The sequence below is a fragment of the Copidosoma floridanum genome, unplaced genomic scaffold (assembly GCF_036245765.1).
Source record: "Copidosoma floridanum isolate Cflo_tuat_1 unplaced genomic scaffold, Cflo_Japanese_pri ptg000007l, whole genome shotgun sequence".
NCBI lineage: Eukaryota > Metazoa > Arthropoda > Insecta > Hymenoptera > Encyrtidae > Copidosoma > Copidosoma floridanum.
The window spans coordinates 4,427,167-4,450,757 of NW_028321884.1; the positions used below are offsets into that span (position 1 = coordinate 4,427,167).

At 35.6% G+C, this 23,591-nt stretch overlaps 4 protein-coding genes across 9 annotated transcripts; 3 read left to right on the forward strand and 1 right to left on the reverse strand.

Annotated features, from left to right (window-relative positions):
• Positions 1–2,690: 2,690 nt before the first annotated feature.
• On the forward strand, positions 2,691–6,044 carry LOC106638902 (protein FAM114A2). Of its 3 annotated transcripts, none has more exons than XM_023391049.2 (6): positions 2,691–2,969; positions 3,496–3,760; positions 3,840–4,667; positions 4,774–5,357; positions 5,433–5,750; positions 5,830–6,044. In XM_023391049.2, the coding sequence occupies exons 2-6, from the start codon at positions 3,523–3,525 to the stop codon at positions 5,902–5,904; spliced, it is 2,043 nt and encodes a 680-aa protein (XP_023246817.2). In that variant the 5' UTR covers positions 2,691–2,969; positions 3,496–3,522; the 3' UTR covers positions 5,905–6,044. The 3 variants fall into 3 exon arrangements, with proteins under 3 accessions (XP_023246817.2, XP_014207769.2, XP_089444746.1); XM_014352283.3 differs by having other exon boundaries at positions 2,693–2,969; positions 4,750–5,357; XM_089588620.1 differs by having other exon boundaries at positions 2,693–2,933; positions 4,750–5,357.
• Positions 6,026–9,943, reverse strand: Nup58 (nuclear pore complex protein Nup58). Of its 2 annotated transcripts, XM_014352305.2 has the most exons (8): positions 9,646–9,943; positions 8,822–9,432; positions 8,522–8,735; positions 8,069–8,442; positions 7,767–7,991; positions 7,615–7,689; positions 7,140–7,181; positions 6,681–6,764 (listed from the first exon to the last, which is right to left on the reverse strand). In XM_014352305.2, exons 1-7 carry the CDS (start codon positions 9,714–9,716, stop codon positions 7,171–7,173), a joined length of 1,581 nt encoding a protein of 526 aa, XP_014207791.2. In that variant the 5' UTR covers positions 9,717–9,943; the 3' UTR covers positions 6,681–6,764; positions 7,140–7,170. The 2 variants fall into 2 exon arrangements, with proteins under 2 accessions (XP_014207782.2, XP_014207791.2); XM_014352296.3 differs by lacking the exon at positions 7,140–7,181 and having other exon boundaries at positions 6,026–6,764; positions 9,646–9,941.
• A 1,539-nt stretch (positions 9,944–11,482) lies between these two features.
• On the forward strand, positions 11,483–17,168 carry LOC106637652 (uncharacterized). Of its 2 annotated transcripts, XM_089588803.1 has the most exons (7): positions 11,484–11,936; positions 13,416–14,540; positions 14,677–14,968; positions 15,041–15,162; positions 15,307–15,643; positions 15,712–16,218; positions 16,318–17,168. In XM_089588803.1, the coding sequence occupies exons 2-7, from the start codon at positions 13,427–13,429 to the stop codon at positions 16,517–16,519; spliced, it is 2,574 nt and encodes an 857-aa protein (XP_089444929.1). In that variant the 5' UTR covers positions 11,484–11,936; positions 13,416–13,426; the 3' UTR covers positions 16,520–17,168. The 2 variants fall into 2 exon arrangements, with proteins under 2 accessions (XP_089444928.1, XP_089444929.1); XM_089588802.1 differs by having other exon boundaries at positions 11,483–11,936; positions 14,677–15,162.
• Positions 17,169–17,994: 826 nt separating this feature from the next.
• On the forward strand, positions 17,995–21,451 carry ZnT49B (solute carrier family 30 member 9). 2 transcript variants are annotated; one of them, XM_014351010.3, is made up of 11 exons: positions 17,995–18,203; positions 18,401–18,960; positions 19,044–19,245; positions 19,353–19,435; positions 19,504–19,627; positions 19,700–19,838; positions 19,914–20,237; positions 20,313–20,525; positions 20,609–20,743; positions 20,816–20,929; positions 21,034–21,451. In XM_014351010.3, exons 2-11 carry the CDS (start codon positions 18,429–18,431, stop codon positions 21,076–21,078), a joined length of 1,911 nt encoding a protein of 636 aa, XP_014206496.2. In that variant the 5' UTR covers positions 17,995–18,203; positions 18,401–18,428; the 3' UTR covers positions 21,079–21,451. The 2 variants fall into 2 exon arrangements, with proteins under 2 accessions (XP_014206496.2, XP_089444676.1); XM_089588550.1 differs by lacking the exon at positions 17,995–18,203 and having other exon boundaries at positions 18,633–18,762; positions 18,834–18,960.
• Positions 21,452–23,591: the final 2,140 nt, after the last annotated feature.

Here is a 23,591-nt window from a genome sequence, read left to right on the forward strand (position 1 = left end):
GCAATAAAAGTTGTACATCAGCAGAGAGTCGCGCCGGTGTGTGCTGCCTGCACTCTCCTCCGCGCGGGGCCAAGTAAGTCAGCGGAGACTTTTCTTCAGCGCGCCGAGCCGCCGCTCTGCTGATGTTGGTTTCGTGCTAACGCGTATATATATATAACATATACACACACGCGCGCGCCCGCCAAAGTGCACGCGGTTCACTGCTGCACCGGGAATCGAAATGCTTCGACCGCGAGAGTCGCGGAAACCCGCGTTTCATGTAATGTACCCTATTGAAGCCGATATAGTAGAGTACCCATGTCATGGCATACCATACCACAGTTTTGTATAAAAATAAATATATTAAAACAATACAACAATTGCAGTGCCCCGTGTATGGGTGACTTCCTCTCTCCCCCTGAACTGCCCTGAAGTGTTATAAAACACGCATCAGCTTGCCTATACTGCCGTGCTTGGGTTGTATGACTGTCTGCCTGTCGGTCTGTCCGTGTGCGCCTTCTCCGCCGACCGACCGACAACAGTTCTCCTGGTTCCCTGTATATATTGTATATTTCTACGTGGGATAAACAAAGACGATCCAAAACGTGTGTGTATATATACATACATGCAGGCCCTCTCCTTTTCTCCCGTTGAGCTGGTATATGCAATAATACATGTATAGGTATAGCTTTGCAGTGTGTGCGCTCCGAAACTCCGAAACAGTAAAAAAAGAGCGAGCGAGTTGTATATATAGGGAGGCTCGCCGCTATCTCGCTTCCGCTCGTTCCCCAACTCTTATCTCCGTCCCTCTTCGTATATTTTACACGAGTTGGCAATGATGAGTATATACAAATACCGGTCTTTCCAAATTTTTCAAATTCTCACTCATACTTGCTTGTATTTTTATACTAGTGCTATAGGTACGTACGAAAATATTATTTTGTTTCGACTAGCTTACGATGGCGAATATGTATAGGGCGGAAAATCGAAGCAAAAACGATACCGATCTTTAACCGATCAAAGCTAGCTTGCTCGGTGGATAAGACAAGTAAACTGCAGGCGGTGCTCCAAAAGTCACCGATCTCCCCAAACATGTCACACATTATACACATATATAGGTATGGTACTTAAACTTTTTTTTGCAGGTGCAGCTTGAGACTCGCACACAAGCTGAGCTTTGAACGTGTATTTTGTTGTACATACTTACATACGCAGCACAGGGTGCAAGCAGTTGCATATTACATGTTATATACGCGAGAGCAGTGTAATACCCAAGTAAGTGTTTGTGCGCTGGAGTAAACGTACAAGTATAATGTAAAGTATAAGTATAATATATGAACAAAGAGAGAGAGATAGAGAAAGCGAGCTTAGCTCGGGTAAAAGTGCACGTGCTTTCAGCGAGGGGGAAAATCGGCGCCACCTGCCTGTTGCATGTTTCACTCCCACGCACGTTGTGCACGCGTATATACATACACACGTTTCCTTTTCAGCTCTTTTAACTCGTACTTATTTGTACTATATGCATTTACATGGTAGGTTATATATTTGTGTACGGTGCCCATCCCTCTGTATGTATAAAAGCGGCGTTAATTAATTAATTAATTAATTTGACAATTAGATGATATTTTTTTATTTTTTCCGGTACCTATATGTACTTATCCTCGATTAGGTGAATTTTGTCATTAACGCAGTAAGTGCGAGGTGATTTGTTCCATGGTGCGTTTGGATATCTTGATTTCCATCCTATCGAAATGTAAATACGCGGAAAGAAAGGCAAAAGATTTAACGCCACATACCGTGGCTGTGATTACAGTATACGAGAGTGTGGAATATTTAATCGTTATTTACTTCTCGACGATCGAAAACAGTGCGACGTACATATAATAAACTATCACCGTGGGTAATAACTATGTGCGCCGTGGATATTAGAGAAAGTTGCGATATTTTTCACGTGAATCGTATAAATTTCCTTTTTCAATTAGAATTGAATTTTCAAAAATTTCACCGATAAAACGCAAACAGTTTTAAAAAATTGTATTTTCTATTTGCGTGGCGGTACATAATATTACATTCAACAAGATATACAGCTCTGAACAGCATATCTCTTTTTTAATCGTTGAAGCAACTTTTTTGCGTTTTTTTTTTTTTTACTTTTATTATCTGACGAAAAAAAAAATAAAACAAAAAAAAAAAAAAAATGGTATTCACTGTTCTGGAAGACAAAAAATTTCTTTATGGCATATAGTTATGCCCTACTTTTTTTATCTAGCTCTAATAAATAAACAAATTGAAGCGGCATGAGAAAATTGCTCCGAAAAAGAGGGCATACAATACATCATATCTTATACTGATACATGTTTACGTAGGTATAATTTTTGCTTTTGAAATTAAGATGCAGTTGTACACGGAAAAACCAGGTGTACGCATAGTTTTGACCTGACGTGAATATGCACCCTTTGAGAGTAAAACCCCCTGGGACCTAATACAGATACCTTGACTGTGGACTAAAGCCTTGAAAATTTCAATTTTACTGTAATATATACCTAGTAAGCAGAGAAAATTCGATAATGAATAATTTTTTTCATGTCAAAGAAAAGCTTGGATTCTATTTATAAAGAATTGTGATTTAGCAAATAAACAATGCGAAATGTTTCCAAATAATTTACCAATTCTTCCTTTTGTGGGAATGCACAACAGTTATCCACGAGTTCTATCAGTGGCTATGGGTGGCGCTGCCGCAACCCACACACAACTTTACCACGCAGCTGATGACAAAAAGTTAACTCATCTGACGTATACGTGCTGTAATACTTCAAACTTATACTTATCTCTCATAAAAAATTCTTCTGCAGTCTTCTGTACAGCTGCATGCCTTTAACTAAATTCAAGTTAATATAATGGGCAGAGGATTGTTTCTTGAAGCTGAATAAAGAAGAGGATCCGAAAAGATATAGGTATTTTGACATCGTGCACGAATTGTTGCGCAGCAGGTAAATAGACCATCAGGTTAAAACGAAACGTTTCTCTTCTTACTGTTTCAATAAGTTTTTTTTTTTTTTTTTTATTCTCGTTACTTTCGATCTACTCTGTGTATAACATATTATTGTGCAAACACCTGTGAAATGTTATTTACTTGAGTAAATGACGAGTTTTAATTGCATCTGCAGAATGCAATGATTTTTCCATAGATCAAGATAAGATGAGAGAGTGGTCATACCTTACCTACTTATGTTTTGTTTACAAACACATGACAGTTGTTTTTTCTAACACTTGCTGATGACATAAATATATGTGCATGCACAAGCACAGTTCTTGTGTCATGATTAATGATGCTTCTTTGCTTTTATAGATAGGTATGCTTGTGTACTGAAAAAATAAAAATAACATTCTCATGATTTCATCATGTTTTTTAAGTGGTATTGTATCTTTATATACCAACACATTGTAGAACAGAAAATTAATAAGGATGTAGTCAGTCATGTATATATGTAGCTACTTTGTTTATACTTTGTGTAGACTCGTCAGTTTTATCACTGCTGTATTATGGCAACATCGGAGAGTGACGATTTTGAAAGTGCAGATGAGGAAATGAGCGCTCAGAGAGCACCAAGATATCAGCAGTCAAGAGCTAAGAAGTATGCCTCCATTGGCTCCGATAGTGATGATGATGTTGATTTCATACCAGTGCAGAACCATGCTCCTGTGAAGAAACATAGCAAACAAAAGTCGGCATCGCAGAGAAAGCATAATTCCTCTACTGGTCAAGCTGATGCAAAGCCTGGTTGATATTTATATAACCCTAATTTTATCACATTACCAAATAAAACCATTACTTTCAAATTTTTTTTTTTTTCTTCCAGAATCCAAACAAATGGAGAAAAAAAAGGTCACTGATAAGAGTGAAAAAAATCAAGGAGAGCCTAGCAAAGTAAACACAGAATTGAATCAAGAGAAGACTGAAAGCTCAAACAGTTCAAAATCTGCTTCAAGTAAAAGAGAGAGGCCACAAAGACAGCGCAAGCCTAAAGAAATCCAGCCATTGGGTGCTGTTAAATTGGGTGCCACAAAAACTGATAAGCTTCCAGATGTTAGAGCAAGTACTTCTGATGAGGTTAGGGGTGATGCAGTGGTTAAAGGTGGGCAACCTCCATTAACCCAGGAATGCTGGGAAGAGTGTGATGAAAAAAATTTGCGAGAAGAATTAGAAATTGCATCAAAACAGAGTAAAGTTGAAAAAAATTGTGAAATAGAGAGCCCAAAAGATGTGCCAGAGGAGTTAAAGTCCAACTTAAAATTTAAAGATCTTTTCAAACCAGATGGTTGGGAAGCTTTGAATGAGGATGTTGTGCTTCCAGATGATTTATCAGATGATAAATACCAGCCAGTGCTAGATAAACTTGCCAAGTCTGTTACAGTAGAGCAAGTAAGCCCAAATGATGGTTGGGGAGGATGGGGTAGTTGGGGTGTCAGTTCACTGCTTAATACTGCCAGTGTTGGTGTTTCAACGTTGACTAGTCACGTGAATCAAGGACTGACGTATTTAGAGGAGTCTCTGGGTATTCCGAATCCGGAAGATTTAACTTTGGAGGAAAATCCCGAAAAGGAAAAGTTGGAAAAATCAGAAATGGAAAAAATAGAGCCAGAAAAAGTTGAGCTGGAAAAACCAGAGTTGAAAAACTCTGAAAAAGGTAGGTGATAATTTTCTTATAATAATTCATCAATAAGTCGTTACAGAGACTAAGTACATATTTTTAAAATACTCTACTCCAGAGAACACACCCGAAGAATCACCAGATAGTCAGTCTCAATATTTATCTTCATTTGGCTTTGGCAGTTTCATATCAAGTATGTCCTCAATCACAAAATTAGTCGAAACTACAAGCACAAAAGTCATATCAGGTGGATTAGATACTTTAGAAACGCTTGGAAAGAAGACCATGGAAGTTCTACAGGAAGGTGATCCTGGCTTGAAAAAGAAAAGAGCTTTCTTTTTGAATGAAGCTGATAAGCCTATTCTGTCTCACATCCTCAGAGAAGCGAAAGAAAAGGCAGATCTCGAAGAAAAATCAATAGAAGAAAAAGAACTCTCAAGAAAAGTTCATTTTGAAAGTCTTTTTGATGATTATCAAGGCCTAGTGCATTTGGAGGCTTTAGAAATGCTGTCCAAACAATGTAACATGAAAATCCAACAGCAGCTTATGAATCTCGATAGCAGCGATTTGACGTCCATGCAGGAAACGTTGGATGAAGTTAAAGATTTATGTGACCTAGGTGATGAGGATGAAGATGAAGAACAGGAAAAGAAAGATTTGACAAAAGAGCTTGAAGAAGCTACCAAAGATTTAGGTATTTCTGTGACCTACAACAAACTGGTCGACGTAAGTTCAAATAAAATCAATTTTTCAATTTTTATGCATTGATTAAAAAGTTACAATTCACCGAAATTTTTTCAGAGCTGGAACGCTATGAATTCTGAAGTACCAACAGAATTAAAAGAATCATCTCATCGTGAAATATTTCAAAAAGCAATATCTGCTCTGGCACAATTTACAGCCTATTCGGTAGAGAGATTTCATAAAACTGCAGAATTACTTTTAATTAAAGAACGCAGAAGTACCGTTAACGAGGCTGATTCCTTGGTCCAACTCACAAAAACGTTATCTTCACAAATCGGCGTCATAGCAAATCTGTACAATGATCGATTGCGTGAATTCAAAGAGAATGCTTACAAGTCCGAGGTTACTTCTAGTATTACAACAATCTCCTTGGAAGTACGTAATTAGAAAATTGTTAAGATTTTTTCATTTATTATTTTATAAAAATGTATATATTTATGTTCTACTTTTTCAGGCAACGAACGCAAGCTCGTACGTTCAAGAAGCATTTAGACTACTGATTCCAATCTTACAAGTCGGCGCGATATAAATAATATTTAAGTTATTGAATGTTGAAAATTTTTTATTACAAATTTATAAAGATGAGAATCTGTGAAAGTTTAATAATACATTATTAAATCTTAGATTTCTATGCACATACTTAGATTTATACACAATCAATATTTATTACTGTACATTTTTAACATTCAATAAATATCATTGAATGTTTAAACTTTCTACCTTAATATCGTCCCTCAAAATTGATACAAAAAACATTCTATAACAAATTATTGGCTCTACCCTCAAATTAATCAAGTGAGTAAATTTATGCAACTCAAAAACACTACTGTGTAACAGTTGTGCCTGAAAAGCAACTATACGGGGTACGACTAAAATCCTGTAGTAGTTTCATTACGAAATAATTTTTGTGAAAACGTGTTTTCAGTAACAATTTTGCTAAAAACAATCCGCGTATTATGATTTTCGATACGTAGGTTAAAAAAAAAAAAAAAGTATAAAAAATATCTTTAAAAAGGGGCCTACAGTAAGCAACAAAACGAATGATTGATAAAAACCTAATAACAAACAGCTTCAACTTATCAACATGAATATTGGGCAGAAATATAAAAGTATATACTTTGATGCATAATTTACAAAATTACAAAAGAAAAGTAACTCAACTAGCCTATTTGTTATTTACAATCCCATCTTCTCATTCCAGTGCTTGGGCAAATTAGTGTTTTCCTCGTTTGTTACCAACTGGAGGCTTCTGTAGTTGAAAGCTTGAACTCGTGTTGGATGGTGCTATAAAACTCGATGACGAATTAAAATTAAGGCCTACTGTGGGAGGCTTCGTTGTTGTCTCCAGAGAGAGATTCGTTGAGGGTGTTGTGCTAGAGCTTCCCCAACCTACCAACAGATAGTGCATAATAAAAATTAAAAAAAAAATATTTTCTTTGAATCTTAAGATGATTTTTTTGATTTCCATAGAGGTGCAAATTTTCAGTAATTGGCATTCTGAATTAACTTCGGTATTGATGCGTTAATTTTCATTCGCCCACAAAATGCGGTTAGAGGTTAAAAATAAACCTAATTATATAAAGCTGCCTATAAATTGTTAAAAGCTTGAATGCAGTGTAGTAGAAACAATAAAGTTAACTTAAAATTGCTAGTTAATTAAATGCCTGGATATTTTCGTTAATGATATTTTTAGTCGATGAACCAAATATTAACCCCAAAAGTGGAAAAACACAAAATAAAGCAAACAAAGAAAATGTTCTATACCTCTATACATAATTTAAGGTACAGCCATGTATTAATTTTTTCCTGAAAAGGTAAGATAAACAGTGTAGCACAGATAATGGTATCACACGCTGCTAATATTGTCATTAAATAAAATTTAGCTATTGAGAAATAAAATTTTGCTTGAAATAAAATAATTTAAAAAAAATTATTTATAGAATAGAATGGTTTGATGTACAACTTATATGAAAAAAAAGCTGACAAGAAAATAGATACGGACAAAGAGCTTTTTAACTGTTACTTTAAAATAAACAAAATTAACTGTTCAGGTTACATTTATTTAATTGTCGAAACAATAATAAAAGGCAGAAGCTAGTTAATAACCTTCTACCTTTCTCTAAATCCTTGCCAGACCTAAATATTAGAATTCGGAGGAATGAAGAACAAATTAAATATAATTTTACTCTGACTTTTTAATTAAATTGCGTATTGATTAAAGCAGAAACTTGTCTCTTACCTAATGGGTTTGGATTGCCATAACTAGGAGTCTGAACTGGATTCAAAGATGAAGATGATAAGAAACTCCGATTGCCTGAAAAAATTGACTGTTGTAGTAACTCTTGTACAGACTATAAGGGAAAAAAAAAAAAAAAACCGTTTTCCCAATACCTGGACCAAATGGTGTGGGACCACTTGTTACTTTTCCTATGATACTCCTGCTGGAATTCCCATCTGACCTAATATCTTCAAAAACATTTGTGGTATCTTTCAAGACATACTTTCTAAAGTTAAGGTACTGTTCTTTCTGTTGCTGAACTTTTGAATGCACTCCTTGCAATTTGCCAGCAACTGCTACCAGTGACTCGTGCAACTTATTCATTGCCATCGTTAATTCTACAGATAAAAAAAAGTAATTATAGATAATAGTTTTACAAAATTTATGTAAAACAAGTCAAGAATTAAGTTTGTACCTTGAGGTGTCAAAGTTTTGGGAGTCATCATAGTCTGTATGTGTTTTTCGGTCGACTCAATCTGTTGCTTAAATAACATTAAATCGTTTTCAAATTGTTCAGCAAGCTCCATAAAAAACAAAAGAGGGGCATTATTTTCGTACTGAAGCCCGGGGGGTGTATCATGTGTTCTCTGAGCGATTTCAGCATTATGCAGCGCATTGGCCGTGTCGCATTTAAGTCTGTCAGTGAGTGATCTGTCTCGCTGCACTGAACCAGCCAATGTTGTCAGAATTTCCATGAGCGAGGCTGTGTCTTCAGCACATCTGTTAAGAGGCCGTACGGAACCTCGCGCTATGTCTGAACTGAGGCTTTTCTGCGTTTTCACAAATTCTCTAAAAACATGGAATTTATTTTTTAAATTAATTAGTTGTCTCATAAAGCCATATATATGCCGGTTTGTAAAATACTTACTTAAAACTATCTATTGTTTGCATAAGCTCGTTGGGTAATAAATTTTCTTTGGCTGATGTGGACTGTACATTACCCTGTGTAAGACCTTTGTTTGTAACTGATACATCTAATCCCCCAAGTCCACGATTTGTTGTTGTAGTTGGGGCAGTAGTAACAGCTGGTGCTGTTGTTGCTGGTTTTGCTCCAAAAAGTGTACTTGTATTAAACAACGATGCTATGGAAGTCAAAAATAATAAATACAGTTATGATGGTGATGGTTCTGAAATTAAATGCAACACCAAAGTATACGAAAATTCTTACAAGCAGTTGATGATGTTGGAGTGGCTCCAAAACTCAGACCTGTACCAGCTGTAGAAGTTGCACCAAAATTTAACCCTGTATTAGCAGCAAGAGTAGTACCAAAACCTAAGCCGGAAGTCGTAGGTGCAACTGCAGCAGTGCTTGTTGTTGTTCCAAAGGACAGACCACTAGTAGTTGGAGCTGCTCCGAAAGCTATACCACCCCCAGTCCCAGCAGCTGTTCCAGATGTGCCTAAACCAAAGGACAAGCCTCCTGAGGTAGCTGTTGGGGGGTTGAAAGATAGACCAGTTGTCTGTGTAGTTGTAACAGTTGGAGTTCCAAAGGTCAAACCAGTGGGCTTAGCAGCTGCTGTCGGAGTGCCAAATGTCAGCCCAGTTGTTTGCTGTATAGGCTGAGCTAACTGCTGAGCTAACTGAGACTGCTGAGGTTGATTTGTAGTAGCTCCAAACAAGCCAGTATTTAGGGTTGGCTGTGTGGCTGCAGGCTGAACTGTTGCTGTGTTACCAAAACTAAAGTTTAAACCTGGGGTGGCTGTAGGCTGAGCCATAGATGGTGCAGCTGCAGAACCAGTGGCACCAAAAGCGCTTGTCGCGCCAAAAGCTCCAGCTTGTCTGGAAACATCAAACATCAAAAATCAAGTTCCGTAATCGTATACATTACAGAGACTTATTGTTGCTACGAGATAAAGTAAAAAGCACGAAAAAAAATTTTCTCCTTTATACAAAAACCAAACATACTGAATTCAGTTAAAAATAAGTCAATAACTGTATTATCGATGGTATAAACTTTATAGGTTAGAATTACAACACAAGACGTAAACTCACTGTTGTACTGGAAAAGAAAAGCTCGTGGACGTCGCAGCGGTGGTTGGGGCACCGAAAGTAAACTTGGACATTCTATTCGCTGTGTCTATTCGCACCAAATCCACGTAATTACGTAGATATAAGGTTAGGAATTTTAAAGAAAAACACTACTTTTTTAAATGAAGTATGTCCACGTAAAGTGAAGTTCGCACCAGTGCTCTCGCCTGGAGCCGTACCATATAACTTTTTTTAGCTTCGCGGGCCTATGTTATAACATAGGCCGATGTACAGAAAAATAGTTATATGGTACGGCCCCTGCGGCAGAAAACCGAAGACGTGACCGTCACAGTACCGCCACCCGAACTGACGCTCTGCGGCCAGAGTTAATGCGCGCTAAGCGGCAAATTCAAATGTGCTAAAACCAACTAACTAAATCCCAAGCTTTTTAACCTAATAACTCAGTACCCAAAACCTCTTCAACCAAATAACCCTATACTTCAGATAAATAAAACCTAACAATATTTTAAATACACGCTCAACTTATAACTGTATACATAAATCATACTCATCAGATTGCAAAATCTTTAAAATAAAGATCCAAACGACTTGCAACATATAAATATCATGAGAAAAAACTACTAAATAACCCAGGGAGCTTGATATCCAATTTATTTAATGATAAAAATATAACATATAACTACAGCGCATTTCCCCATATGACCCAAGGCACTTACTAGCCAGTTTATTAACAAATTAAAAATAAATTAACAGCCCAAGCGCCTACCACCAGATAACCCGGGGCGCTTACTGGCCCTTTTGTTTAATAATAAACTGAAATTCTTTAAAATTCCTAACCTTATCTCCACGTAATTACGTGGATTTGGTGCCAATAGACACAGCGCATTCTATTCTCTGATACTTGAATCACTTAATTATATTCCTGTTTACTTGAATATCCGTTTTCCAAACATAATTAAATGGCACTTGGTCTTCAGTTACTAAATCCAAGTCATTTCTAATCTGATCTTGAATGATGATAATTTTACCTTTTCTTTATCAGACGTAAAAACACATACGCAAAGCGATTACTTAAAATTTTAATATTCTGAATCCCGAGAAGCCAAACTTAAATTAATTATTTAGATATTTACTTTGGACCGAAGACTCACTTTGGATTTTGGACTCATTTGGAGACGTGTTTAGACTAGGCTAGTAAGCTTCGCCCTACTACGGACTACGGCAGCCGTAATAGGCCGCATTTCTAGGTCCTGGGGGGGGGTCGAAGGGGTTGCAAATTTTGTGTTCATTGTGGGTTGAACGCGTCACAGTATAACTCGAACGGGATTCATCACAATGATTACTTTAATTTTATTTTCGTTTGATTAAAATTCCACGCGCTTTATTGATTCAACTGACGCCATATTGGCGCCATTACCGAAGACGAGAAAAAGAAAAAAATAACAGTCAGCCATATTGTAATTTCCAAAACGCTCATTGGTGGAAATTCAACGTGGCCATGGCCGCTCGATCGTTGGTTCTAGCTCTTTGATTGGCTGATGAAATCAAGATATGTACAATGGCTGCGCATGAGCTCACCCTTTCAAAGTCATATTCTGCGCAATGCCGATCTGAGTGATTGTAAATTTTGTTGTTAAAAAAAATGATGGGCTACTTATCGACTTACTTATTCTACATTGATTTTTTGTGTTCATATGCACACAAATAATCATGCGCCTGATACACTTGCTATACAAAAATAAGTATTTCGACATATCTGTAATATGATATTGATTATCGGCCAAGCAGATTTTCAGAAATTGTTTGCATGGTTTCCGAGCTGGCGCGCCGCGCGCATCGCGCACCTCAAGTGTCAAAAAATGTATGCATTGCATCGTGCTCCAGTGCTCCTTCGACTCCGATTTCGAGGGTTAGAGTATATACTTACTTCGAGGCCGTCGCGAGCTCCAAAACACATCGACACTAGTGTTATTGTCTACAAAGTTATCCTGCAACATATCTTGTACATCTTGCACTTGAGCGCAGTACGATACTAAGTAGTTCTAACCTTTTACGGACGCACGAGGAGGACTGCAAGTATGTAGTTGGATTATTTAGATAGGTCCAATGTACACCTATATATCCACGCGTAGTATATATATCACTTTGCTCTTTGTCTGCAAGTGAATCAACGTAGCGCGGCGTTTATACCTATCAGCAAAGTATTTTATTAAAAATTTCTTGGGGCTCAGCTTATATATGCCAGGAATTGCCCATTGCCAATATCGAATTCGCCGAGAGCGAAGCTGTTACAAGTAAGCAAAAACATTTATTGTCATCCCTTTTTTTTCGATGTGTACGACCTTTATCCCTTCAAGTCTACATATCGCTATAAGCTCACGTCCAAGGACGGTCACACACAGCACGGCATTTTAACGAGATTCCTTATTTAACTCGTGTCTTGCCCCCCCTTTCTGTTTGCCCTTACAGTGCATGCATGCATTGCACTTGAAATGGGTAAGTATACGGCACTCGGCATGAAAGTTATTCTTTTTCGCAAACACAAGTTATATACACGACTCCTGTGTATATGTATGTGTATATATATATATATATAGATTGTAAAAGGATTGAAAAGCATATATATAACTCCGCAAGAGAGGGAGGGTGCGTGCGCGCAAATAAGTAAGGGCACAGAGAAAAACAAAAGCCTCCGCTCTCCATAAAGATTTATAGGTAGACCTACCTACGTTTTATACAGTAAGAGAATATATACCCCACAAATGCTGTAAAGCTGCATCTGGCATTCGTTCTTTTCTCTGTCCATGAGGTCCGCTCATTCTTTCGGGGCTTTTTCTATTTTCATCAACTTTCAAGCGAATAAATGAGACACTCGCAAAATGAAGGCAAGTTTTTACTGCACGTTTACCGTATTAAGTAGCATGTTAATTTCTCCGTTGCCTACACTACTATCTACTTATTGATTGATAACGCCTCCCATGAATCGAATCGAGCAAATGACAAATTCGGAAAGAACGTGTGCGTGCGTAAGTGTGATGTATATAGATATATGTGTGCGTGTTTTTGTTGTTATTCTCTCGTTGAACATATATGTTGCCCACGAACCTATTTGGGTTCGCGATTGGCTGGTTTCGTATTATCAATTATTGTCTGGCATGCTGCATAAAGTGATTATGTGGGATATGGGATTAACAAATATTCATACATTACAAGGTCACCAATACTTACTCTCACCTGTTTTTGCACGTTAATGAGATCAGATCTAAAATATAAGCAATAGACTCCGATTAATCTACAGCTAGAGATTACGCCTGGTCTAGGCAGTGTAAGTATTGCTCAGCTGTTATTGAGTTGCGAGATATTGCTACAGAGTACATCATAATACCCGGAAAGTAATTGATTTTTGTTTCGAAAATAATTACGCGTTGACATTGTTACGAAAATACTGTGCTATTTTTTCCGTGACCTCCAATTTTTTTTTTTTTTTTTTTTTTTTTTTTTTTTTTTCCCATCCATACGCCATCCAGTGGCTTCAATCAATACTTTAGGTGTCAGTGCTCTAAGTTTTATTAATACTTCAGGTGCCTGTTTGTGGTTTTTTGTTCTAAAGAAATGTCAAAAAGCGAAATAACAATAGCATATTTATTCGACGTTTTTGAAGTTTTTAAGTTTTGCAAATTAGGAAATTCTTTAAGATATTTTAAAATCACATTTCGATGTTTGCTTAGTCATGATCAACTAACCAATTTATTTACTTTTCCTTTTTATTTCAGAACTACTATCAATGGTAAACTTATCATTAGAAACCATGGATGATTATGGAATGATAGAGCCAACAGATGTTGGTACAGTATCAGTAGACTATGATTCAAAAGATGATTTGAAACGAAAAAATAATCGCTGGGATCATGAGGAAACAGTGTGTTTGTTAAATTTGATTAAGGAAAACAATTTCATCAACAGATACTCGGTTATCAAGATGTCGACCCTGTTGTGCCAAATGATGCAAACAAGAGGCTACAACAGGACTGACAGGCAAATACAGATGAAGTTGACAACTTTGAGAAAAAACTATTTGACATTTACAAGGCAAAAAGTCAATAGTAACAACATAAAAGAGTGTCCATTTTACAAAGAATTATGTGAAATCTACAAAAACGCTGATGATACAAACGGTTATGATTCCGATGAATACGAAAACGATGATGAATGCTTAATAAAGTTTCCTGATGATCCAGTAGAATGGACAAAAGCAGAAGTTCAGAAAATGTTGAACCAAATCAAGTACATGAAACTTAAAAATGAACTGACACTCACATTTTTCTCCCCAGTGGCTGTGAAGATGATTGCAGAGGCCATGCAAAAGTTTGGCTACGATAGAAGTGTTAACTCAGTAAAAAACGCATTGCTTAAGTTAAGAACTATGTATATAGATTATAAGATGGGTTGTGAAAATAATGAAAACCCACAGGAATGTATATTTTATTCGTGTCTTGATATGTATTGGGGTAAGGAGTTCAAAAAGTGTCTTTTAAGAGAAAAGAGAAGAGTAAAGGCTGAAGAGCCCTGGAGTACTGAAGAAACTATTGTATTGCTAACTTGCATTCGGGACTTAAATATAGTTGAAGAAGCTTACAAAAATACGGAGAAATCTGCTGAAGATGTGAGATTAGCCATAGAAAAGCAAGGATTTAACAGAACAAAGCAGCAGATAATGCAAAGATTAATACAACTGAAAAAAGACTTTGTTAGTGTTCATACATCATGTTCTGAGGCCGGTGCATTGCAAAAATTTCCATTTTATATTTTGTATAAAAAATTATTTGAAAGACATATTACTGAAGAAATCATACGTAGTAACGCAAAAAATGTACCATTGGTTTCTTCAAAAGATTCTAGTAAGTATGTCAACGTTGAGACAATTTCTTGTAATCACAGTACACATACATAAGTATTATTATTATTTTTTTTTATTATTATTCTTTATTATTTATCGTGTATTAATCTGGTTTAAAAACAATAATACCTTTTTAGATGACCAGTGGAAAAATGAGGAAGTGAGTCTTCTTCTGAAAACCGTTCAAGAAATAACATCCAAGTCACAGATGAACGACAGTTTAGAAGATGAGAAATTGCAGAAGTTGGTAAAGGTGTTGAGTCAAGCGGGTCATCAGAAGACTGCTGATCAAATAAAGCGTAAATTGGCTCTGCTCAAAAACTCGTACCTCAAGTGTAATCAAGACAATAGTTCTGAAAAAGATATCGTCAACTGTCCATTTTATAATGAGCTGCACAATATTTTTCATACACCCGTTTCTGATCAAAGGTATGAACTTATACAAAATTTATTAGCAGAAAATTTGGATCTAAGTTCATCAACGAAATTCCCCGATCATAGTTACACGAACGTTAAGTTTGAGAATGGCTGTTTGGGAACAGGAGAAAATAAAGTCAATGACAAAGTCACTGTAGTGCCCAACAAATGCATTAATGCTTGGTTTCCAGTAGAAAGTATAATTGGTGAGTTGCTGGATATTTAATATAACTTTTTTTCCCCAGTATGTTATTAATTGTCTAGTTCAATCATGACATTCAATTTTTTAAATATTTTAAAATACATGACTTGATATTTCTTACGAACTTTTTTGAAATATAATGTTATAGATGATGATGGAACGTGCCATTCAGCATCTCACAAACCAACAAATATTGGGGCCATCTCAAACACGGAGCAGAAACAGGAGGAAACAATTTCAGCAACTCTTTCAGATAATGGTGATAGCAAAGAGGAAAATCGCACGATTGCAGAGGACCCTTCTCTTTCATTTTTCCCTCAGACTCTAAACGTCATAGACCTCGAGGACCACATACCATCCTGTATAATAGATAATGTTGCTCTGCATCAGGAAGTCGAGACGACTACTGAAGAGAACGACTTGGATTGTTCAAAAGTTATCACTGCGGAAAAGTCAGAGGGTCAAACTTCTCTGGATTTATCAACGTATGCATTTTATTTTTCTCGTCTAAATTTTATTCAAATGTTATTACAAAAAATTATTTATTTAACAGGTCCTTCACATTATCTTCACCTGCAGATGAAGATGGGCAGCCCCTATCGAAGAAACCACGCATTCTTGAGGAAGAAAAAATTGGGAAGACAAACAAAATTGTTTTGCGACGAGTTGACGGTCCCCCTTCGTGTCTAAACATCTCCAAGTCAACCAGTAAATTTGTGCGACTGATCGTCGCTCACGACAGTCCAAACAGCAAGTCCAATCTTGTAGACCATATTACAGCTCACATTAAACCCTTGAGCCTAAACACTACAGCTGCGACATTAAATTCAACTGTGAATTCTCAACCAAATTCTCCTGTAGACAGGCTTGAAACCATTAAACTGAATAATGAGAAACTACTCAAAGAATATGTTGTGGCACAAGAGCGGCAGAGTGGTGAAACTTTGAGTAAACTTGTGGTCACACAAGAACCTATAACTAATGGTCCAAGTGATTACCTATTAAATGGTAGTAGCAGCACTGGCGATAACTCCAAAGATAAGATTTCTGAATCTATAACGTAAGCAGATTACTGTTATTTATTTAAAGAGGAAATTGTATATTTTACCTATTTGTGTACTAAATCTAACTATATATTTATTTATTTTACTGATCGCAGAGAGGCTGTGCAATCGATGATGAAGCACGACGAAGTAATGCAGGACAGGCATCATTCGTGGATGGAACAGCAGTTTGAAATTCAGCGTAAGCACGAGGAAGAACAAAATAAAATCATGGTCAAGGAGCTCCAAGAACTAAGAAAGTGTATTGGATATTTAATTGCAAGTAAAATGCCACATGCCAATAATCAGCATCGATAATTAAGGCTTTTCCACAAGTGAATAAGAAAAAATGATCTTTTTTTTTATATTTTCTACATCACGGATTGCTAAGCTTTAAAAAACACATGTACAAATATGAAAAAAGAAAACTCGTCGAACTTGTAAATACGAAGTTTAAGTTAATATTTAAATTAAAAGTCTTTGAAGTTTACAGAGTGATAATACTTCGCGCGATTTCTACGGATTTTTACTATGTAAAGTTATGTTCTGTTAAAAAAAAAATATGTATTGAAAAATAGTTGGGATTTCCATCTTTTTGCAAATAAAAGATTCTAGTTCTTGGATATAACTTAGTAAACAAAGAATGATAGAACAGTTTATTCTATTTTTCTGTTTTTACATAAAATTAAGCGAAGACAAATTTGATTTAAAAAAAAAAGTAGTCTCTCAGACGATCTTCTCCATAAATGAACTTCAATGTTCAAATCTTTATTTTCCGAAAAAAATAATTGTAAGAGAGAAATAAGTTTTATACTATAGATTGCTAGAAACAAAACTTTAGACTGAAATACAACTGCAACGCAACTTTCAAACGAGCTGAAAGCTACAAATTTTTTTCTACTGTCGCTGTATCTTGCAAAAGCAACAATAACTCAAAACTAAAATACAATTTTATAAAAAATAAAAATACTTTGTTTCAATACTTTATTTCCATTACATCGTTACTTCCCTTTTATTAATAAGCTATTGAGCTGCGAAATATTGTAAAACCACAAGATTAAAATAAAACAAATATCATTCACTCGTCTTCATTTCAATAATTTGTATGACAAATGACAACACAACATTTACAAGAAACAGTCAAACGAAACAACCGTTTGGCAATGGTAGTGACATCTATTTACCTGCAGCTTCGCTAACACTAAAATTGACCTATAAGTATTATATTATACTTTTGGAGGTAGATTTTTGGGTATAAGATACATTGTAAGCTTGCCGCAAATAGCACAAACAACGTCAACTTTTTGTTTTATATCTGTAAGATTAAAGATAATGTCAAATTTTTAATTTATGTTCGTAAAATTAGTTGCGGCTGGTTTATAATTGACTAAACGGCTCTAGGGCCTAAACTGCCTGAAGCTCTCCTTCAGAATTTTAGGAGCCACTTTTCGCGCTTCTGCGTTTTTATGTATAGATGTCGTGAGTTGTGTCCCGTAGTGACCCGTACTCCGTAGTTCTGCTTTAATTGCGCTATTAATGTAAATAGACAATAACTAATTCTAAGCTGCGACCAAGACATTTTTTATACTCAAATAAGTTTTTATTGGTAATTTTTAAGTTAAGAAATACACTATTTGATATTTATTTTTATACGTAATGACATTTATGTAACGGTAGGATTTGTGAATCGATGTAATTTACTCCAGTAGTATACTGGCATATGTAAGAAAATACAAAGAAACTAACTTAAACTTAAAAACCGTAGTTCTGCTATCTGTTTACTGCAACTACTGTGGTGCTCGGGGCTCGGGCTAAGTCAGTTGGTCAGTGTTTAGTTTCGATTTGATTCTTGATAACATTAGAAATAAATAAAACGTCATGTTATTGGATGGGTCAAGTAAAACATTCGGTCTTTTTATCTCTTGTTTGTCTGATACTGTCAACCAAGTGCCTTGAAAGTTGTTTGACAAATGCTTACCATCTCATGGGAGACCTAATCAAAGTAATTATACACTTGATTTGTTCACTTTTGAGTAGATCATTGCTTTCTCGCAAGTATAATTTAATCATACAATGCAATAATTCGAGGTTTTTTTTACCTTTTGCAATGTATCCTTGTAGGTTAAGTGCAGCAATTCTTTGTAAACAACAACAATACATCAAAACAATAATTGTTTACATATTTGATTATGATTGCAGAATATCGTGAGTTTGTGATAAACAAAAAATGATCTATCGCTCCCGTCGATTTTTGAGCCAGGCCCTAAGCAACGCAAACGTCAGACAGCTTCGAGCAGTACAACAACAACTAGCCAGCCGTCGACACATCAGCACTTTTACTCGTCAGAGGCTTGTAAACGCGTTAATCAGCTCTGCGAAATTTCATCAGCACAAATATGTTGACACGAGGTGGCTGTGCACAACGACTTCCAAACTCGATGCAAAGAGTAAGGCGGAAAAAGGAGATGCTGCGAAGCTGCAGGTGAAGGCTGAACAGCAGCAGACACAACAGGAAAACAATGCCATGCAGAGGATTGTTAAGTTGGACGAGGATAACCTGGGTAAGCTAAAAGAACGAGTGCTCAATGTAGAGGGTACGTCTGATTCTACAGTCGTCCCTCCTGCTGTTAAGGCCACTGTCAAGATTCTGACTGAGATCATCAAAGAGGAGAAAAAAAAACTGGACCTAAAGGAAAAAATCAAGGGAGACGAAAAAAAGTTAGCCGAAGATGTAGCTACAGGAGCAGTTGCTAAAAAACGTAATTTTTTACATATTCCCTTTCCTTTGTTAAGTTTAGAGTAAGTCTTATTTGTGATTCAAAAATATTATTTTTCAATACAGCGCCTCCTTCCGTAAAGAAAAAAATTAGAGTAGACCTGTCAGTTTCTTCGTTGGAAAGGAATTTTATAACACCGATTAGAGCAATGTCTGATTTTTTACTTAAACAATCGGATTTGGAATCGCTGCCCAAAACTAAAAGAAGATCACCATACGAATTCGAACCACCGATCACTGTGTACTGGAGAAAAGATGTTGAAGCCAAGTGAGTGACTTTGTTGCAATTATGTGTTAACATATTTTTGTCAAAGAGTAGGATTGTATATAAAGGATATAGGCATATATCCTTTTAGTAAGAGCATATTATTTTAGAGCTCTGGAAGTCTGGGGCTCCAAAGAAGCTGTGTTGAAAGAGTTGCTGAAAAAGGAGCTTGAGAGGCGGACTTATCAACAAAGTGAGCATCTGTTTTCTTGTAGGGAATTGCTTAAAATATACAATCTATGATAATTTGTGCTATTTCAGATGTATTTACTGTAAAAAAGAGATTAAGGGATTACAGAAGAGAAGTCGGTAGTCAAAATCAAATGTTTGAAAAAGAGGGGCTCTTGGGTAGATCTGGTAAAGTAGTTATGACAGCTGTTGTTATGTAAGTTTATGTATTTTATAATACAACTATTTTTATTGACGTTCATTAGCTAAAATTTCGTTTTACTTACAGAAACGGGGGTAATTTTATTTTTAAGCTTCTTGCGTGGATTTACACTGGCTCTCATAGTATGTTTTCAGAATGTATACATTCAGCTGCAGACACATGCAATCAGTTGATTTTAGCATATGGTATTCACAAGTCTGTTCAGGTGAGACTTGGCAATTAGTTAAGTAATAGACGAGGAAAAAAAAGCGTAAACTATGTATGTTGTATATTTTTCAAGACTCCAGATCCCGACCATCCCTACGGTTACTCAAACATGAAGTACGTTTCTTCATTAATTTCGGGTGTCGGAATATTTTGCGTCGGAACTGGTCTGTCTGTTTACCATGGAATCAACGGAATTTTATTTCCAAACCCAGTAGAATCGTTTTACTGGGCATACATTATACTAGCTGGCTCACTAGTTTCGGAAGGAGCAACTTTACTAGTTGCGATTAATTCAATTAAAAAAGGAGCGATCGAAAAGCGAAAAAGTTTTCGAGAGTACGTAATGACGGGTCACGATCCATCAGTCAACGTTGTCTTGATGGAAGACTTTGCAGCTGTAAGTTTCAGATATTTCTTTAAATTTAATCTCAATTATCGTAGAAAATTCATTGATATTTTACAATATCCGTAGGTCCTTGGAGTACTGTGTGCCGGTACGTGCATGGGATTGACGTCGTATTTAGGAAATCCTATATTTGATGCAATCGGTTCCCTACTAGTTGGTGGACTCCTTGGTGGTGTGGCCTCATTTATTATTTACACAAACGTTGCTGCTTTAGTTGGTCAGAGCATACCTCAAGAGAATCTCGATAAAATGAACTCTGAACTGGAGTCTGATGTTATGGTAAAAAAAGTTTTGCAACACTTGTATGCATCAAGAGATACATGCATAGGTTTATGTAATCATACGTGCATAACTTTTGGCAGGTAAGAGCCATCCATGATGTAAAAGGTATAGATATGGGCAACAGCCTTGTAAGATATAAAGCTGAACTAGATTTTGATGGTCGAGAGTTGACTAGATGCTACTTGGATAAACACGATCTGAATGCAATGCTTGAAGTAAGATTTATTGGTGAAAATAAATTTTATAAACAACTACATGTGTCAAAGATGTTATCCTTCGATTTTTAGGAGGTTCAAAAAATGCAGAACATAGATGAACTTGAGTCGTTTTTACTTAAACATGGAGAGAATATTGTTGACATGCTTGGCGGAGAAATCGATCGTATCGAGTTAAAATTGAAGGTGAGAATATTGTTTTGTTCTTATTACTTTATTTGGAATAACGTACAATTATGAAACAACATAATACTGATTAATTTCATTCATAATTTTTTTCTTTCTTACAGAAAAAGTTCCCTGAAATTCGACATTGTGATTTAGAAATTCTATAAAAAGCTCTTAGCACAGGTTAAGATAACACGGTGTAAATATTATAATTATTCTATTGTTATTATCTCAACTATTATATGTATTCGCGAGGATGTAAAATTTTTTTTGTCAAGAAAAACGCAGGGCGATCGTAATATTTTATTACGTGATTGCTTTAATGAAGCTGAGCAAACCAGTAAATAATATACGTATTACGTATACACATTTTAATGTTTCGATTACATCTTTATAAAATATTTGCTTTTTGCAAAAATAAATAATAAATCATTTATTATGATAAAAGGGCATTATATGTATATACATATATATATTATTTTGAATCAGTTTCATTGCCTTATGTTAAATTTCCATTAAGAGAGTAAATGTATTACAATATCACGCTGAACTAAAAAAAAAAAAAAAAAAAAACGTCCGTGATCAATCGTAAAAAATATCATTTCACCTTCGCGTGAGAGTTTTATAATAAATCTGAATGATCCAACCAGTCGCCAAAACTTCCTTCAACAGAGAACCAAGAGACAGACTAGTGTATAAACACACATACTCTATCGATCGTCGAAACTTTGTTTCATCTCGCTATCGCCCGCGAGTTTCGCCTTTAAAGCGAGAGAATTGCCGAGCGAGCTCTTCCATTCTATCAACTGAGATTCTCCTCCCATCCTCAATGCGGAGATTTTCCAATTCCAAGATTACAGTTCGCGCCTGGCGAACTTCCTAGCTGGTCAGTTGTTGGACTTTGACTTGCGGTTTGACGAGGCACCTTGGCTTCTCGAGATTTACGGGGTTTGATCTGTAACTGGGGGTACCTGACCTGGATTTGTACACAAAAAACATTGTCCCTTTCTCTGTAGTACTACTGAACAACAGCTTCATGAAAATACCGGTCGGAAGTATTTTTTTAAATCTAACTTGTCCATAAGCTTTGATAATGGCATTCTAAGGCTTGAATTATTTTTAAATGATAGAATAAAAATCATAATTGTTTTTTCAGTTTGAGAAAAAGAATTCTAGCAGCTTACGCCTTGGTTGATACAACAGTATTTACGTATTTTATAAAAAAAAAAAAAAAAAAAAAAAAAATTAATACATTACAAATGTTTTAAAATGTTTTTGAATGAAGTTTTATGAAATATTTGACAGGACAAAATGAATGACCGATAACAAATGTTAATAAATCTCATAGACATTGCTGTAAAGTTGAAACGGGGGATATTTTGCAATCTCGACCTGTTTGTCTAAGGTTCTGATACCTAGTTGGTATAATATAAATTATAAAACAGAGTAGTGATAACCTAATTCTCTATTTATAGTACAATGAAAAATGTTTCTGCTACCTATTCTTTTGAACATTTTTTTTTTATTTATCAGTCCATTAATTTATTTTTCATGGGTAATATGTTAGTTCATTTATGAGAATGAGCAACATGGATTTTTTGAAATGCTGTTACTTGAAATACTTCTCATGTATTTTTCTTGGTTTTTTTTTTTTTTTTTTTTTTTTTTTTTTTTTAATTCATTAAGTGTTAGTTTCCACATTTGAACTAAATTTCTTTTTTATTTTCACTATGAAAAAAAAAAAAATTTTTTTATGTACCAAAGGAAAAAAAAGTAATGGTGGCATTTCTCTAAATCTAATTAAATTTTAAGCAAAATGAAAAAAGTTATGGAAATTAAGATGATTATTCAATGGAGAGGTGTAGCATGGACGAACAAGATTGAAGCAAACAAAATACTTTATTGTTAGATATATTACAGTACAATACGCCGTGACACATTTAAACAGACCATTTAGTATACATATCCTAAATAAATAGCCCTCTTATATTATACATATTAAACAACCTTGATATGACAATTGTAAAACTTTTTTTTCTCCGTTTCATCGTTATCTGTTTTTTTTTTTTTTTCGCTTCTTTGTTTTTGCCTTTGGAGCGATTTTCTTAATATTTTTTATATTCAACTTTTTTTCGTCGCAATCGCGACACGAACCACAATCGATCAACATTTTGATTTTTTGCGCAAGTAACAGAGTGAGATTTTTTTTTTTTATATTCATTCGTTGCGGGCTTTACATTGAGGGAGTTACGACGGAAAATTGATTTTTATGCATAATTGCGATGAATTTTCGCCAAGTAAGGGACTACGAGAAACAAAGTGGTCGTCCGTTCGAGTGATGGAAAAAATAATTGTGCCTCTCGTTTCCTCCTCAACCACGTAAAATCGTCCTCCGTTTCAGTAACCAGCGTTTCTGTGTGTATAGCCTTCAGTTTTCCACGACTAAAACACGGTGTATTCGATACAAACGCTTAAGTGCCAAAGTTAAAAGCGAAAAAGAGAAAGAAACGCCATTCACCGTACCCCCGATAACACATTTTTGTGAGACATGCTCACCTAACATTTATGTTATTTTTGCGGGTCTCCGTCTTTCCCGAGTCAATTTTTTGATGCATACATTTTTATTTCACGAAACATCGAAAAGAGCATCGTATTTTATGTGAGCTTTTGTCGGTGACTC

Bases quoted from the DNA above. Each gene is read 5' to 3' on its own strand.
- LOC106638902 (XM_014352283.3), top strand. From the start codon at position 3,523: ATGGCAACATCGGAGAGTGACGATTTTGAAAGTGCAGATGAGGAAATG. The intron at 4,668-4,749 runs GTAGGTGATAAT...ACTCTACTCCAG, and splicing joins GTTGAAAAACTCTGAAAAAG to AGAACACACCCGAAGAATCA. The intron at 5,751-5,829 runs GTACGTAATTAG...CTACTTTTTCAG, and splicing joins TTACAACAATCTCCTTGGAA to GCAACGAACGCAAGCTCGTA.
- Nup58 (XM_014352296.3), bottom strand. From the start codon at position 9,716: ATGTCCAAGTTTACTTTCGGTGCCCCAACCACCGCTGCGACGTCCACG. The intron at 8,443-8,521 runs GTAAGTATTTTA...CCATGTTTTTAG, and splicing joins CAAACAATAGATAGTTTTAA to AGAATTTGTGAAAACGCAGA. The intron at 7,690-7,766 runs GTATTGGGAAAA...CAATTTTTTCAG, and splicing joins TCCCACACCATTTGGTCCAG to GCAATCGGAGTTTCTTATCA.
- LOC106637652 (XM_089588802.1), top strand. From the start codon at position 13,427: ATGGTAAACTTATCATTAGAAACCATGGATGATTATGGAATGATAGAG. The intron at 14,541-14,676 runs GTAAGTATGTCA...ATACCTTTTTAG, and splicing joins GGTTTCTTCAAAAGATTCTA to ATGACCAGTGGAAAAATGAG. The intron at 16,219-16,317 runs GTAAGCAGATTA...TACTGATCGCAG, and splicing joins AAGATTTCTGAATCTATAAC to AGAGGCTGTGCAATCGATGA.
- ZnT49B (XM_014351010.3), top strand. From the start codon at position 18,429: ATGATCTATCGCTCCCGTCGATTTTTGAGCCAGGCCCTAAGCAACGCA. The intron at 19,436-19,503 runs GTGAGCATCTGT...GTGCTATTTCAG, and splicing joins GAGGCGGACTTATCAACAAA to ATGTATTTACTGTAAAAAAG. The intron at 20,238-20,312 runs GTAAGTTTCAGA...CAATATCCGTAG, and splicing joins TGATGGAAGACTTTGCAGCT to GTCCTTGGAGTACTGTGTGC.